This window comes from Palaemon carinicauda, chromosome 1 (assembly GCF_036898095.1).
Source record: "Palaemon carinicauda isolate YSFRI2023 chromosome 1, ASM3689809v2, whole genome shotgun sequence".
Taxonomy (NCBI): Eukaryota; Metazoa; Arthropoda; class Malacostraca; order Decapoda; family Palaemonidae; genus Palaemon; species Palaemon carinicauda.
Window position 1 is genome coordinate 279,856,175 of NC_090725.1, and position 17,500 is coordinate 279,873,674.

At 37.3% G+C, this 17,500-nt stretch overlaps 1 protein-coding gene across 1 annotated transcript in view; it reads left to right on the top strand.

Moving 5' to 3' along the window:
* Positions 1–17,500, top strand: part of LOC137639270 (glutamate receptor ionotropic, delta-1-like) — a 22,259-nt gene that overhangs the window by 3,288 nt on the left and 1,471 nt on the right. Inside the window, exons 3-8 of the mRNA XM_068371555.1 lie at positions 5,413–5,534; positions 5,842–6,067; positions 7,342–7,487; positions 8,546–8,644; positions 8,906–9,072; positions 9,292–9,427. Of these exons, the coding sequence (XP_068227656.1) occupies positions 5,413–5,534; positions 5,842–6,067; positions 7,342–7,487; positions 8,546–8,644; positions 8,906–9,072; positions 9,292–9,427 (896 nt within the window). The remainder of the gene's footprint in view (positions 1–5,412; positions 5,535–5,841; positions 6,068–7,341; positions 7,488–8,545; positions 8,645–8,905; positions 9,073–9,291; positions 9,428–17,500) is intronic.

Genomic DNA, 17,500 nt, shown 5'->3' on the forward strand with positions numbered 1-17,500 from the left:
ATGTACTTTTGAAGCTTGTCATGAAATACAGATGCAGACCCAATCCTTAGCATCCTTAGTAATGCCCTGCCAAATGAACTTCGTCTTCAGTATTTGTGTAGTAGATCAGCTCGCGGGATGTGAAAGGCCAGGAATAAAATCAAACACGTGTTGGCACATGGGAGCAGGTATCCACGGTCTAGATCTACCAGTACTGACGTCACAGAGGAGGGTGGCATTGGAGTCGTCAAGGGGGACATCTTCCCAACAGAGGGATGTGCAGGATGTCCTACATGCTTGGTACTTTGGATCTTTCCGTTGGAATTTTGCCTAGACATTGTAATCCATTCCCAAGTGTATGGCGGCCAATGTGTTTCTTGAATGGACATCGGCAACGGGATTCCTTTTCCCAGGGACTTTTTCAAGGGTGCAATTATATTCAACCATGGCAGAGAGATGTCGTCGTTGACGAGCGGAACAAGAGTCGGAATGTCAAGTGAAGGCATGCACCAGAGGCATGTGGTCCATGCGAATGACGAAGGGCGTACCTACCATGAGGTGGCAAAAGTGACAGACCCCCAAATACACCGCAAGCAATTGGTAGTTGAAGTTGGAGTAGCTGGATTTTGCCTTGGACAGTTTTTTACTAAAGAAGGTCAATGGGCGGGGCGATAGCTGGCAGGAAATGGTGATAATAGTTGATCATGCCCAAGAATTCTTGCAGTACTTTGATGGTTGTCGTATGCTATTGGGGTGTCCCCTTGGTCACAAAGCCAATCTCATATATCCGGGAAAGTGTCCTCGAGGATCATTGTGTAGAACATAGTCTGTTTTGATGCTGAGCGAGTCATGCCCTTGATGCAAAACTGGACCTCGGCATGCTGGAACCAAGCAAATACCTCTGTACTGGTGAAGAGCGGTAGTTTCAGGGGTGCGCCGTTGATAGTGGAGTCAGTGTTGGAGGGCGGCATCATCAATCAGTAAGACACAGTAGTGAGGGGGAAGGCGGGAGGGAGCTGGACACTTCTGTGGTCACCAATGTGCGCGGCGCCAGTTAGGTGATAAGAGAGGAGGTGAATGCAACTCAACTGACATCGAGCTTAAATACCAGGACTTGCAAGCAAGAATGTCATAAAAATTCAAACAAAATTAAACACGGGCTATCAGCTTTATACAGGTTAGTTTATTAACAGTGCAGGGAAGAGCGAGTGCTTGATGAAAAGCAAAAACTGTTACAGTGTACGAGTGTGTATGAAACACGTGCGGTACAGAACATTATTTTGATTATTTCATCCCGTAAGAAGAAATTTATTGGTAATCTGATTAAAGAGAGACAGATTTATAGAAAATGAAAGCATTGCATTTTCAAATATTCTAATTAAGTACGTTCTTTTTATGCAAGTATTCAGTAAATGAATGATATTGAAAACAGAATTTTAAATATTTCATTATATTAGTAAGTAGTTTTCAAAGTTATACAGTAAGTAAATGACCAATATTGAAAGCATGCCATTTTCAAATTATTTCTCTTAAGTACTTAGCTTCTTTACATTCATGTAACAAGGAAAGGAATAATTTTCATGCTCTAACATAGTGTTTCTTCGTTTCAATTGGTCCTGCAAATTCTCGTCTGTCAACTGTGTTCTCAGCGAAATCTTGATTTGCATCAAATACAAAAATTCTTATTCACAACAGCACGTTAAAGAAAAGCAAGAAATCAGTCATCGTACATGTTCACGAAGGCGAGGATATTCCACCATTTGTTCCCAATTTCGATGGGATTTCTCTATTCTCAAAAAGAGTTTCAGAATACCTTCAGATATTTCATTAAGCTTCAATTGTTACTCTTCAGAAGCCTATGGTACATAGCCCAAGTGAGGCTGAGAAGGTGTGATCTTATACTTTTATAAATCACTGAATCTTTTACGAGACAGGAAAATTCCACCCACGAAAATTCCACCCAGAAAATTTCACCCAAAGAAAACTCCATCCAAAGAATATTCCACCCAGAAACAATCTCACCCGATGATAATTTCTCCCAGAGAAAATTCCACCCAAAGAAAATTCTACCCAAGTAAACAACAATTCAAAACAAAGTATCTAAAGACGAGTGCATTACCAAAAGTTCTTAACAAGCAAAAAAAAATTGAAATTACCAAAAAATGGTTGTTCTTAAGTAAACAACAATTTAAAACAAAGTATCTAAAAAATAATGAATTACCCAAATAAGAGTTCTTAACAACTGGACATTTAAATCATCTCCACAGCTTCGGACTCAACTCTTCAAAGTGCATATCATTGTTCAAAAAACATTTCTCCCCCATGTCTTTTCCCTGATGCCAAATAAAAGAGAAGAAACTAAAAATAGATTTTTTGAAGCTCTTCTTCAGTTACGTCCAAATATTTGTCCTTCGAATTGCTTAGTGCACTTTTGAAAAAGGAATCCATAAGGCTCTTATAACTGTATTTCATAGTACTTCTATACGTGGTTGTTTGTTTTACTTTGGCCAATCTTGGTGGCGAAAGATATGTGAAATTGGTAGAAAAACTCAGTATAATAATGACCCACAGTTTGCTCTTAAACTTAAATGCTTTAATGCCCTGGCATTTCTTCCACCATCCGAAGTCATCGCTGCATTTGAATTGCTTACGGACGATAATGATATACCAGATGAGTTTATTGGTTTCTTTGAAAGCACCCATATTGGCGTGTACCGAGGAAGAGGAACCAACTGCAGAGGAAGAGAGCCCCTTTTCTCAATAGGTCTCTTTAATGAACATGAACAGGTCTTGCAAAATATACCACTGTCTAATAATGGAGCTAAAGGTTTCCATACTGCTCTACGATCGTCGTTAGCAAGCATACACCCAAATCTCTGGAAACTTTGTGCCGCATTACAAAAGGAAGAAAGCCTGACTCAAATAAAAATGATTCACATTACTCGAGGGGATCACAACAATCAAAGAAATAAATACAGAAGTATTAATACCAGACTTAGACACCTTGTCGAATGTTTAGATGTCAATGATATTATGAAGTTTCTAAGAGGTATTGCATATAACCTTCATTAAATTTTATTTTGCTCTAATTTTTCATAATTCCAACTATTTTCATCTTTCTTATTTGAGATGAGTTTTTTAGAATATATATTCTGTGTGAATCATAAGTATATAACTCATAAATTTCTCTGCATGCAAAAAAAAAAGAAAAAAAGTTTTATTGTTGTTTGCTTGTTAACCACTTTCTTGGCAATCTTTTGATACTTTATATTTTGACACTTTAAATAACTTGGGTGAAATTTTCCTTGGGTGGGATTTTCTATGGGTGGAATTAACTTTGAGTGGAATTTTCTCAGGGTGGAATTTTCACTGGGTGGAATTTTCTTTGGGTGAATTTTTCATGGGTGGAATTTTCATGGTTGGAATTTTCATGTAACCATCTTTTATTGTATTATTATGTCGATGTGTCTAAAACTGTCTAGTATTTCTCAATACATATATCTTCATTTTCGCTCAATACTTCTGTATGCAGGGGGAAGCGTTGTGCAAGTTTCTGATTGAGTCACAAGGGAATTGAAAAAGAACTGTTCTTTTTTTTCTAAACGCCTGAATTTCTTGCCACGTATCATAAATGCATTTATTTCTGCCTTGCAAGCTATGTTTAACCCATTTGGATTTGAAATAACATAAAAAATGCAACATGTCTGTAATGTTAGTTTTTTTCATTGAAAAAGTCAATAATTTGCCTTCGTAAAAACAAAATTTTTGACCAATAATTTCCATTGCTAAAGGCAGAATATTTTTGACTGATAAGGTGAATCTACACTAATTACTTCATCATTCATCATCAGTATATTTCGAATTTGACGATGCTTTTGGATGAATATAGTCAACAAATAGTTATTTAGAATAACAGATTTTACAGAAATATTTTGCTGTTGTAAGATACTCCCTCATAAGATGTCCAATAAATCCCTAAATTTTATCCATCATAGCTGGAGCACCATCAGTGCACACACTTATCAAATTAGTAAAATTTAGTCCTTCTTTATGACATTGCTCTTCTAAAGTTATTGAAATATCTGTTCCCCGTGTCCTTCCTTTAAGGAGGACTAAAGCAAGATGCTCTTCATACAATTGGAAAACATCAGTTATAACACGAATAAAATATAAATCTTGCTCCGAATCTGTTGATTTATCCAAAACTAACACAGATCACCTTAAGGAGGAGGTGGAAGAGGCAAAAACTATTCCTGTATCATATGTAATATCACTCACTGCCTTTCTATAAAGTTTGCTTCAAGTTCAGATTAATTGAATTCAAAGCTAAATGATTTCATTCTGTCGAGTGACATCACTGAGCACAAAACTTTTCTTTTCTATGTGTGTAGATACATTTTTGTTGGTATATACTGATTTTACATGATAAATATTTAATGTCAAAAGTGAAATATACTGTATGTACACATATCCTAGGCTGCAAAAGGCCGCGCTTCATGGTGCAGAAGGCCGCATGCGGCCTTAAGGTCCCCCTTCCCTGGACTTTAGATACGCGGGATCTACTATAAGTTAAGAGGGAAGATGAGAGGCCGAAGTTGAAAATAGGATAAAAGCAGCCTGGGGGAAGTGGAGAGAGATAGTGGGAGTGATATGTGATCAGAAAATGCCAATCAAGCTAAAAGACAAGATCTATAGCACAGTAATAAGACCAGTGTTTATGTATGAACCAGAAACTTGGGCTTTAAGAAGAAAAGAGGAAGCAAAGTTTGAGAAAACAGAGATAAGAACATACAGATGTATTATGGGAATATTATTGGTTGAAACATTGGAAACTTATGAAATAAGAATAATTACAGGCGTAGCAAAGATTACAACAACGATAAGCGTGTCAAGACTGACATGGTATGGGCATGTGTTGAGGATGTATGGTGGGGAGAGAGTGAGGAGGGCTGGGAGGATCCTCTTAGGTGGGGTTGCGATCGAGAGGGAGGCAGAGAATTAAATGGCGAAATAAGTTGAAGGATGATCTGGAGAGAAGATGATTAGTGGAAGAAGATGCCTTTTCGGAGGGATAACGGTGGGAAGGAAAGAAGAAAATGTCAATGCAGAAGTTATGTAGTGTTACCTTGCTCCAAAGTTTTAATCTGTATGCATAAGAATACACTTCTCATGGGATTCAATGATTTGAAAGTAAATTTGCTGATAAAAGTAAAGAAATAAGTTCAGTCGTAATAATTTTTTGACAAGGAGAAGAAAGTGCTAAAAAAAAGAAATGCTTGGGAAAGGTATATGAAATTTAAAAAGTATTAAAAGGGTACCTACAGAGATTAAGAAACAACATGTAAAGTGAGATAAGAATTAAATACGTTTCCAAAAATATTGCTTCTATTATAGTCTCTCTAACTTTGGCACATTGTAATTCTCTTATTCAAGAGCTTCGAGACACTGTTGTAGACTTCACAGTTCCTTACGTCATCGAGCCATTGGCGCTGTTTTCCAGAGCTCCTCAGGAAAAAAATAGAGTGCTGGCGATTCTCGCTCCTTTTAAACTTGAGGTAAGGTTATAGAGAATTTCCTTGTAGCATGTATTGCAAATTCATATCAACATATGTAACACTGAATTTAACTATTTAAAAAACTCTCATTAATCAATTTTTCAGATATGAGATGAAATAATGAACTTTGTAGTCGTCATACTGATGAAAATAAATCTTTTGTGCAAACTGATTAGTCAAAAATATAATGTTACTTTTTAGCTTAAAATAGGTCCGTACTGGCCCTCGCCAAAAATATCCAAACAGTAATGAACTCTATAAATATAAAGGTATGACTAAAATCTAGTTTGATACTTGTAACCTGCAGGTCTGGGTTTCCCTAATTGCTGCGACCTTGGCCATAGGACCCCTCCTAAGTCTCCAGAGAGTCGTATCTGATACTATCTTGAAGAAAAGAACTAGAGTTGGCCTCCAGGAGTTCTCTTTTAATATGTTCAGAACGCTAACAATCCAGGGGAATCGCCTTCGATCACATCTTTGGTCCCAAAGACTCCTCTTCTTTTCTTGGTACTCATTCTGCCTCCTTTTCGCCGGTGAGATTAGTTTATCTTCTTGTAAACTTTAATAATTAGATATCGTGAGCTTTAATAAACGTTGCATTTACGTAAATATTTTACTTTGTAAGATTTCATTGATCTTTTCACTAAGAATATCTCTTTATCTTAAGAAACCGAGCATTAGTCACTAGTTGTAGGAAGGACCCCGAAATGCAACATTCTACATTAAGTGAGGATTTGTGCATGGTAGAATAGAAATTTCACGAGAAAAACGAATAAAACAGACAGTAAAGAGTGATGATACCATTAACCGAAAAAAAATCAATTACTTCCATTGTGATAGCAAAGTTATTTCAGTATTGTGCATATAGTCACTCTTTGGGATTTCACTATGAATAACCTCTTCCCTTTTGAAGATTGAGCTTCACTGAGTTTCACATTTTGACTGTATAGTCAGTTATGGTACTTGTATAATAAATGACATAGATTCTGTCATTAGGTGATTTAGAATCATCTCGATGTCGACAGTTTAATTCCTTTTAATCATCGGCGTCAATGACCTTAGATGTTAGGGTGACAGATAATTGATAATCAATCAATTCCTTTTAATCAGCTGCTTGCAGTCATATCGATGCAATTTATAGTGAATTTTTGTATTGCAGCAGTTTGGTTTTATTGAAAACTCCTGTTTTATGCTATATATATGGTCTTTCCATAAGCGAAGAGCTGTACTGTTTCTCAGAGAAGTACAAGATATTTTTGTGGGTCGTAAGGAGTAACTTCCATCAGTTTTTACTTGTAGAGTTATGGGGTATCCGAAATTTCAGGAAATGCTGTTTGTTTTCCTAAAATAATGAACGTTTTTTTTAGCGATAAAAGCATGATAATTTAGAACATAGCAGCTACCACTATATGAATTCACCAGATTTTCTAGATCTTTCTTTAAAGAATATTAAATTTTGATACGCTAACTGTAAATATATTTCAATGAAAAGAGGTACCAAACATTTAAAAGGCTATCAGAGAGGGAAGTACGAGTAACATATGACCCGAATCAGAAAACAAGTTATTATTTTTAATGTGATTATTGACAGGTGTAATTCACAGACAGCTTCTTACCTATATATAACTTGACACTTTCTTGACCAGCATGTAGTTAAGAACATTATAAATATTCAGATTCCACAAAAACTTCCTGTCCTTGATAATATATGTTTCATTAACTAACCTTTAACCAGACGAAATACATTCAAATAATTTCATGGCCTTAAAATTTAATTGATTCTCATTTTTCTTTGTTCCTTTTTCAGCCGTCTATTCTGGAATGCTCACTGCAGTGTTGTCCATCCCCGCCTTTGAGAAACCAATTGATTCTTTACTTGATCTACCAAAGGCTGTAAGGGATGGATACACACTAAGTGTCTTGAAAGACACAGCAGTTGAGATGCTTTTTAGGGTTAGTTTAATTTCATTGCTTTGCATGCTGAAAACTGAATTAATGTACAACAGTAGATAAATAATATTATAGATGCTTAATTAAGCAGAATGTATTGAGTAGTTAAAATGGGGAGCAACACCAACTGGTAAACAAATTAAGTGTTATTGATAACAAAATAAGATTCAAGTTACAAAAATTACTTAAAATGTTACAACAACCAACACAACTAGTAAATACACACTAAGAGGAGAGGGACATTTGGAAGTACATTAACTAGTGCAGTTTCTCCCTCCTCTTGCTTTCAATTACAATTGATTTGTTGCTCTATTTGATGACACTATGAGATATTGTTGGTAGTGTGTTGGCCCATGCACTAGCCACCCCCCCCCCCCCCTGTTGAGATACTACCGTTAGAGAGTGATTGGATCCTTTGATTGGCCAGGTAGTACTACATTGAATGCCTCTCTGGTTACTGCTAATTTTTCCTTGGCCTACACATACAGCGAATAGTCTGATCTACTCTTTACACATTCTTAACTTTCCACATTTATCTGACATCAATAAGATAACCGACAAATTATTCTCCACACAAGGCGTTAACTACACTGTTATTGTTCACTGGCTACTTTCCACTTATAGGAGTAGAAGAGACTCTACAGCTATGGTAAGCAGCTCTACTAAGAGAAGGACAATCTAAAATCAAGCTATTGTTGTCTAGTCTTGAGTAGTTCCATAGCCTCTGTACCAAGGTCTTCCACTGTCTTGGGTTGGAGTTTTCTTTCTTGAGGGTATACTCGGGCACACTATTCTATCTGTTTCTGTATTTCCTTTCCTTGCCTGGCTATTTCCCCTGTTAGACTCGCTGGGCTTTTAGCATCCTACTTTTCCAACTAGGTTGTAGCTCAGCTAGTAGTAGTAGTAGTAGTAGTAGTAGTTGTAGTAGTAGTAGTAGTAGTAGTAGTAGTTATAATAATAATAATAATAATAATAATAATAATAATAATAATAATAATAATAATAATAATAACAGTCATCCTAGATTTATTGAAGTATGGGCATCCAAACTAATTTTTCAGGAAGCAAAAAGCGGCATCTACCGAGAAACTTGGCTATTATTCAACCATAAGAACCCAGAGGAAAGTTTTATGCAACGACCAGAGGTCGGGATTGAGAGAGTAAGAATCCTCGTCATTACCAAAAAATATTTAAGCTGAGTTAAAAGAAAAATTATTATAAATCTAACTGAGAGGAGTATTGAACTAACCAAAACATTTTGATATATAAGAGAGGTTTAGGGTTAAGCTTGTTTTACTGAGTTGTACATTCTATTACGAGCCAGCACTATATCCACTGTGACATTGAAACGTAGTACATATATACACTCTCAAAGGGACTGCACGTTTCCTTTTGTGTAATTCTCTCTCATGTATTTATAGGCCATGAACAGGAAGTATGTTTTCATTGGTTTCAAGACCTCCTATGAGATTATGGTATTCCAAATCGGTCGAAGGAAATTTCATATCGGGAGAGGGACCTTTTACCCCATGATAAATGCCATTGCTCTTCCTCCAGGAGCTCCTTACAAAAGGGCTTTCGATCGCATGTAAGCTCAAAACCAAATAATCATTTTGCTTCTCAGAATTTACTAAAAAACTAATTGTTTTCATGAAATTTCTTTCACCAGTAATAGTTTATCTCTTACGTTTTTCTCAATCATTAAACAGAATAAAGCACGATAATATTTTGTGATAATCATTCAGCATAAAATCTCTCCTGGTATGAACGCATGCTATTGCTAATAATGATATCAAATTTCCGGAAGGTTGCTGCTGATTACTGAAGGTGGTCTCATTGTCAAATGGAGAGCAGATGAGTTCACGAAGGTGTCTTTCACAGCCGCGTCGGACACCGGAGCAAGTTCCCGTAAGACCTACGCCATTAATCTTATTCACCTACAGGTCAGTTCATACAAATTCCAGTATAAATCGATGGTTGATGTCATAATTGACGGTTTTATTATTTATTCTGCTTAACAAAAGAAAGTGATACATTCTCAAAATATTTCCTATTATCTTATGGCATTAGAACAGAACCCCAGGGGGATCTTGCCATTTGGAAACGTGTAAAATCTCCTTTGCAGTACATGATAGACCATCATCTTCTATACGAGAAACTAGACGATTGGCAAGGTGGACGTGGTGGATGTGGACATGACGTAATGTAGACATTTGAAGTTAAATGGTCCAGATCAGCTTTTTGTGGTAACTGGTCCATTCAATCTAATCTTACTATTACCAACACCTTTAATGCTAGAAAATGTAACTGTTAGTCATTTCATTTGGTGGGGTATCAAAGCTAGTTTTCATTATATAACACAACAGAAGTAACCTAGATCAGCGCTGTAAGGTAACCACAATTGCAAAATCTTCAGCAGGGTCTCAGGTATTGATAATGGATACTTCCAGTCATTTATTGAGGTGGGGTACATGTGACACGGCCAAGATACCCAACACAGAAATAACCAAGATCATTTCATGAGGTAACCACTTCCAACCTTCAACCAAATTATCAGCAGGACCTCGTGTATCAATAATGAACACTTCCCATCATTTACTGCAGAGGGATAACCGAGCCAGCCATAACCAAAGTGCTCCACTTAAGACATTACCCAGATCATTTTAGGAGTTAACCATGTCCAAGTCTCTACAAAATGTTCAGCAGGCTCTCAAATATTGATAATGGACTCTTCCAGCAATTGTGGTGTGATTCCCCAGTCAGCCATGCCAAAAATACCCCACTCCAGAAATTACTTTGTTCATTTCATGAGGTTTCCAACCCTCTACAAAAGCGTGATCTTTAATGATTTCCAGGCTTTTAAATCCCCCCGTATTTGTGGAGAAGCTAAAATACTTTCTCCGCCTTTATTAATTTTTTTATTGTTCCAAATTTCAAATCTTTGTGGTAATGAAAGCGGGTATATCTAAAAATTATCTAATATTGCTTTGGGTCCCCCAAATTCGCAGCAGTTCCTTATCTCTTCTTAGGTCCACAATGTAGTGATCTGTTTTATCTTTATGAAAAATTCTGCAGAGAGACCAGACTAAAGCCATTTACTAACACGTTTTGGGAAACTATTATGTCATCATTTGTAAATTACAAATATATTGATGCCACCAGGCAAATTAATGACATTGCAGGGGTATTAGGCCTACATTTAAAATATCATCGATCATGTCACAAAAAATCATTCAGCTTCAAATGCCAAAAGGAAATCTCAACAGATGAATCCCAGTCTCTAGGTAATTCCAGTGTTGAAACAAAAAGTGATAGGAGCAATCCTAAGGCTAACAAAAAGGGATTCCTAAATATATATATATATTTTTTTTATGGAGAAGCTAGAAAAAAAACAAGGTGAGAGGGAAAGGCCACGAATGAATATTACTATGCAGCCAGGTTGCCATACACTTACGGATTAAAAATCTTGTGTGAAACAATGTCGACCTCATTGCCAACGATGCAAAGTACCATAAATCAAGACGTGCACTGTTTCCTAAAAAAACAGACCCTGATTGGACAGAACTTGAAGTGATTTGGTTTTAAACAATCCATTTAGCAGCAGGCAACTTCTTTTCAGATAATGATACATGTTGCTTGATTGATTTGGGGCCGTCTAAATAACTGTGTTCGGTGCATGCAGGCACATCCTCCAATCATAGTTTATGATGTTATAAAGGGATATAATATATTGTAATATTTCAATAATGTATATTCTGAAAATTTATATCCCACCTTCATGTGGAAGATTAAAGGATATAATGCATATATTACTGGACATGATTAATACATTAGCAAACTGAATAATTACTTTTAAAAGCTATGTGTATTTTACTTCAAATTACTGGTAGTCCAGGGGCTGAGGGGGTTCCTGTGCGCACTTATAGGTCAACTAGGTTACTCAAAAGTTTAATGTAAGAGACCACTTCAGGAGTAAAAAAATAACTTGAGTAGACATACAAGATCATGGTAGCAACTGGAAAAATCAATATTTTAAAAGCAACCTTAGCACAGCTTCTGAGCGAAAAATAGTAGACCACTATATCACATCTAACACATGCATATCATATAGGTTTCTATACATAGGTTTTTGGGCATAGAGAATATGATATTTCATCTTCATAGTCGAGGTGAAGCAGGAATCTTGAATTTTCAAAAGGTTACCAACATACACAACTGTACGCACTGTATAACATATCTTCGAATATACAGTAAATAATGTACCATTTTTCCTAGGAATTTACACATTAGATGTATGCTAGTTATTGATAAAGTTCTTTCTATATTTCAAGTGAAATGTATTCCACTGAAGAGCTGCAGTTGATCTGCAACAGACTTTGAGGAATGTATAATATGCCAGCACAAGATACACACTGTAAGCTAATCAGTACTGAAAAACAAATGACAGCACACCCTTCTGATAACAACAATTGGAGATGTGCATAAAAGGCTTCTGAGTGGAAACACTTCAAACTTTGTTCAACACATGAGTAATGACTCTTACAAGAAGTATACTCTAATAAAGAGACTAGACATAATTACAGAGAAAAAACTATCAGGATGTACTTGAACTAACAATACCAATAGAGTAATTGATGATGACAATAGAAAGAGGTATACCAGATCACAGGCTAAACAACGAGAGTTCCATAACATCTTTGACATTTACTCAACAGTATATGTTGTATGTAGTCAGATTCAATACAGAGACATGTGAAAAAATTTTTGCATTTCAGATGGTTATAAAACAGAAACCCCTCTAAAAGCCAATTTTTCATCAAGATGAAGTGGGAAGACGACACGTCATTTACAAGACATCCAATCTGTGGTTGGGTCAAAAATGTTATATCACACAAACTGCATTAGATTATACATGCAAAATGTTGATAGGAACACAGAATCTATGTCTTCAGAAAGAACTTTCATCCACACAGAATCTATAAGTCTTCAGAAAGAACTTTCATCCAAGTTGAAGGTATTTCATGAATTGATTACTTCAGTAGATGCTTATTTACTCAAAGGTGTTGGATATACTATTAACAATCTCAGAAATCTTGCCAACCTGCTTGGCAGTTACTCAGATTGAACATTTACTAACCGGGAAGTTAGATTCGTGCTTACTCATCAGTATTGTGGTAGACTACCGATATCTTTCCATTGGAGAGACAGGCAAGTCTGCAATAGTTTTTATGAAGCCTTTATCCAGTAGTCAATTCAGTACAGTCAAGTCAATCGCGAAAGAAACTGAATCTGCATCTACACACAGTTCAAAACATTCTCCCTCTCTTTACAGTCTCTGGTAGGGCAAACTACTTGTGATGAAGGGGGGGGGGGGGGGTTAGGAAACATTAAAAAACTACTAAAGATGTCCACTAGACTTTTCTGGCTCGGAAGTTTGTTATGAAGAGAGGACAGTGTCTGTTCAAGGCTGTTGGTGCTAATATGTGTCTTGAACAACCCATCAATAGGTCACAGAAGATTAGTTTTAGTATTGCAGGCAGTTTCAGAAAGAAGCCCTTTGCAGTACAGAGAAAATTAATATTCCATGAGACGCTGCCAGTAAGCAACATGCAGAGAACTCAGTGGTTCAAGGCTTTTTAGTTTTTGAGTGGATTGTAAGCCATACATTCAAAAAGCCTGAAACTTATGGAGATGAGAAAAAAAGTGACAGACATTGTAACATACGTAAACTACAATGGAAAACCATTTGAAATATAGGGAAAACGTAAAAATATTCTCACACAGTAAATAATTTCTGATGAAGCAAGGCCACAGCTGCTTTGCTTGATAAACCTTGGTAAAGAGAAGTAAGAAACATTCAGAGTCAAACACTTTGTCACCAAGACTGAGACACTGGGTGATACTATTCACAGGACAAGCCTTCAAGTATTTAACAGAATCACCAAAAGTATGCAAAAAGTCAACATAAAAGGAAACAGTGCAGAAGGTTAACTTTGCTCAGAAGACACTAGACATAGCTTTGGTCAGAGGATGTGACACGAGAGAAGTTTTCAGGTATTCTTCAGCAAAGGAAGATGAGCTTATAACAAAACCAGTCAAAAGCTCACTAACAATTGAGCTTGAGAAATCACTATTTGCCAAAGACTACGTCCTTCCAGCATAATGAGGCTACAAGTGTGCCACAACACATGTTGTAGATGTGACGTTATACATCAGGTGTACTAGGACCTAGATTCTGACATACTTTTGTGAACTTTTGTGAAACGTTGTGGAATGTAATCTACAAAAGCCCATCAAGTACTGACTTCATCTTTGACAGATATATAGAAGGATAAGTAAGAGTCTCTAAGAGGTCAAGAAGAGGAAATGTCAGGGATATTAAGATCAATGCTTTGGATGAGTCAACATCGTTGCTAGTCTGTATTAGATACATTCTTGGCTTCAGGATCCAACAAAATAAAACTCCAAATATTTTTGTCTGAATGACTAATGGAACACCATGATAGTCCTTGGCTTGATTTTGTTCTAAAAAGTATGACTGGGACAGATAGCTTAAATGGGCAGAAATGTCAACTTATCCAGGAAATAGTGAGTCATTTGCCACAACTTGACCTCCAATTTGAAAAGGCATATCTGAGAGTAATTTCAAGTACATTACAAGTAACAGCATCTAGGACCAAAAGGATCTGTTTACTGTCTGCCAATACAAATGTGCTTGTCATTGCACATCACAACTGGCGTATGCTGCACCTGAATGGACTTTCCTAGATCTGGATGAGAGCTGGTTCAGGTGACTCTACTAAGAACATTCTTCTTCACACACTCACAGAGAAGATTGGGCCCTTGCGATTAATTACATGCAGTACATACACTATCTAGCTGTAACGAAAAAAGCAAGTTTGGTATGAAAGTTGCATTTCTGAAAGCTGATACTACAAAGATTTAGGCTGAATCTCAATGACCCCGGCCTTGATGTTGCAATCGTAAAAGCAGAAGCGCATCTGGTTTAGGTTTTAAACCCGTAGTCCTTAAACATAACAAAAGAAGAATTCAGATACCAGATATATTACCAAAGGAAGTGTGTAACAATCGATCAGCTGCCAACAATCTTACCCTCCACTATGGTGAATATTCAAAGAAGCTTTCATGCTCCATCAGCTACATTCACCTGCTTCCAGATGACATCCCAATCAAATGTAACTGCCAGAAGTGTGCATTCAAGAAATGTAATTGTAGACGTTATCTCGTACCATGCTATGTCTTTGGTAAAGGTCAGTGACACTTTCCAATGAATAAATCACATTGAACAGTTAAAATAATATTAAAGATAGGCATAACTTGGGCCATGAGGGGATACATAAATGACTGCCATCATACACATTTTTAAAATGTCAAAATTTAAAATCTTATTGTCATGAATACAATAATATACATAATTACTATTTCGATTAATTCATTAGCTGGTAGTGGAAGTAAACACGGATGGGGAGTCTTGTGTGTACTTGTAGGTCTCATAAGTGACTCAAAAGCCCTACACCTAACTTTCTGCTGGGCCAATTTTTTTTTTTTTTATTACATTTTTACCTCTAATTTGAAAATCCAAGATAGCTGCTACACTAATACTATTTAACCATGGAATATTATCTTCTACAAACTCAAAAACCTATGTATAAACACCTAGATCATATTTGTACAAATGTTAAAGTGATATAATGGTCTATTTATTTGCCCTCAGAAGCTGTTGTACTGTTCTATTTAAAATAATGATTTCCCAAGTTGCTACTATGATTCAGTATGTCTACCCAAGTTATTTTTACCCTTGAAATGGTCTCTTACATAAAACTTTTGAGTATCTTAGGGGACCTAAAAGTACACACAGGACACCCTTAGCAAGAGGACTAAGTGTAATAACCGAACATCAATATAAACGAACACTTAAGACTTCAAGCATTTAGCATATTGAACCTTTTTTGATGAGGTCCTTGCAAATCATGTGTAATGGGATTCCCTGCATCATCGTGTACTGTAGTCGGAATATTCCTTTTCAACATTCAGCAAGATTTCTCCATATTTAACGTGGATCTTAGAGATAACATTGAAAATTTACCAAAGTTTATTATGAAATAGCTTGCTTGAGTATATCCCTTAAACTGCAAACCAATAGGTTATCTTAGGCTTTGATGTAATAAGTGAATATTACACGTCCAATATAAAATATTTAAACATTTCAGGGAATACATGTAATTTGTATTGTACATATTAAAGAGTTTACTGAATACTGCAAATATTAACATCAGACCCTGTACGACAGTCTGCTGACTAGAGGCATTTTGGACATGGGTGTCTTGGCTGTTTGAGATCTATATTAAGAATTTACAGAAGGTTGATAATAGCTGATCTCTCCCAAGAATTTTTGCTGGCTTTGATGATCGAGGGCATGGTGCCACCTTCTCAGGGAAGGTGTGAACTCCTTCAGGAGTGATGCGGTGCCCTATGAATAATACTTTGTTGGCGCCGAAGGTACACTTGTCGTACCGGACTACAAGGCAGTTCTATTGGAATTGGTCAAGCACGATGCATAGGTGATGGAGGTGTTCCTCTTTGGAGGAAGAGAACACAAGTGTGTCATCCACATAACATGCACAGAAGGGGAAGTCCCTTAAGATCCCATTCAAGAGGCGTTGAAAAGTGGCCCCAGTATTGCGAAGGCCAAAACAAGAATAATTGAAGGTGTAGATACCGAATGGGGTGATATGGCGGTCTTGGGGATGTATTCTGAGTTCATGGGCACCTGATAACACCCATTCAGGAGGTTAAGTGGAGAAAACCTTCGCTTTGTACAAGAAGGAGGTCACGTCGGCAATGTTTGGGAGGGGGTAGTGATCCAGTTCTGTCTGCATGTTCAGGTGCCTGTAATCTCCACACAGACACAGATAGCCATCTTTCTTCAGGATGATGTGCAAGGGTGACAACCATGGGCTTAATATGTTGATAAATACTTCAGCGTACGACATGAAGAAGAGGTGGGCGTAGGCATCCATATGGAGAGCAAGGTTGGAAGGGGCAGGTTGAAGAGGTGTTGAGCAACATCAACCAGGAGGTGGAAAGGTGAGAGGAAATCCGCACTGGGGATTGGCAATGTGACGTCGGCAACGAGAAACTTCCAATCATATTTGGTGCTTCCAAACAATAATGAGAGGGTTTCATAACCCTCGGTGGGTATCGCAGATCCGTTGATGGAGGTCTTGAAGGTGGTGAAGTGGTTGTCCATAAGGGCATAGACTTTGGTCATCAGATCCTTCATGGGCGAAATAGCGACATTGGTGATGGCAGCGCGTACAGGTTCGGGTAGGCGCCGTACCCAAAGGGCATGAAGTAGAATCAATTCACAGGGAGAGCCGTCTGCAACAGGTTGCAGGCGAGTCATACTGGTCATTTCCCTGAGGATAGGTAAAGCCTTTTGGTCCCCTAATGGTTGTTGAGAGAGCTGAGAAAGTTTGGCTATACAGTTGGCCGGTGATGGTGAGTACTATTCCAGGAGGTATGTTTTGAAGGTGTCATACGCCATTGGGGTGTCCCCTTTTTCATAAAGCCAATCCGAGCTTTCAGGGAACATGTCCCGGGGATTGCTGCGAGGACATATTCTGCTTTACTGCTTGAGCGAGTCACTTCCTTGATGAAAAACTGGACTTAGGTACGCTGAAACCAGGCAAATACTTCTCCACTGCCGAAGGGTGGCAGGAGTCAAGTTCACTGGGTGGCATCATCAAATGGTAGGACACAGCAGCAAGGGGGATGACAGGATGAAGCAAGTCCCCCTGTGGTCACTAATTATGCAGGAGAGACGTTAAGTTGTAACTGAGAGGCAATGTAAATGCAACTGACTTAATTTCAACAGATAGCAAGTTATATATAACATGTTGAGATCAAGGAGGTTACAAAAATTCAATAAAATTGATTCATGAATAGACAGGCTATAACAGGTTGTGCTAACAGTGAGGAGTAGAGCAAGATAT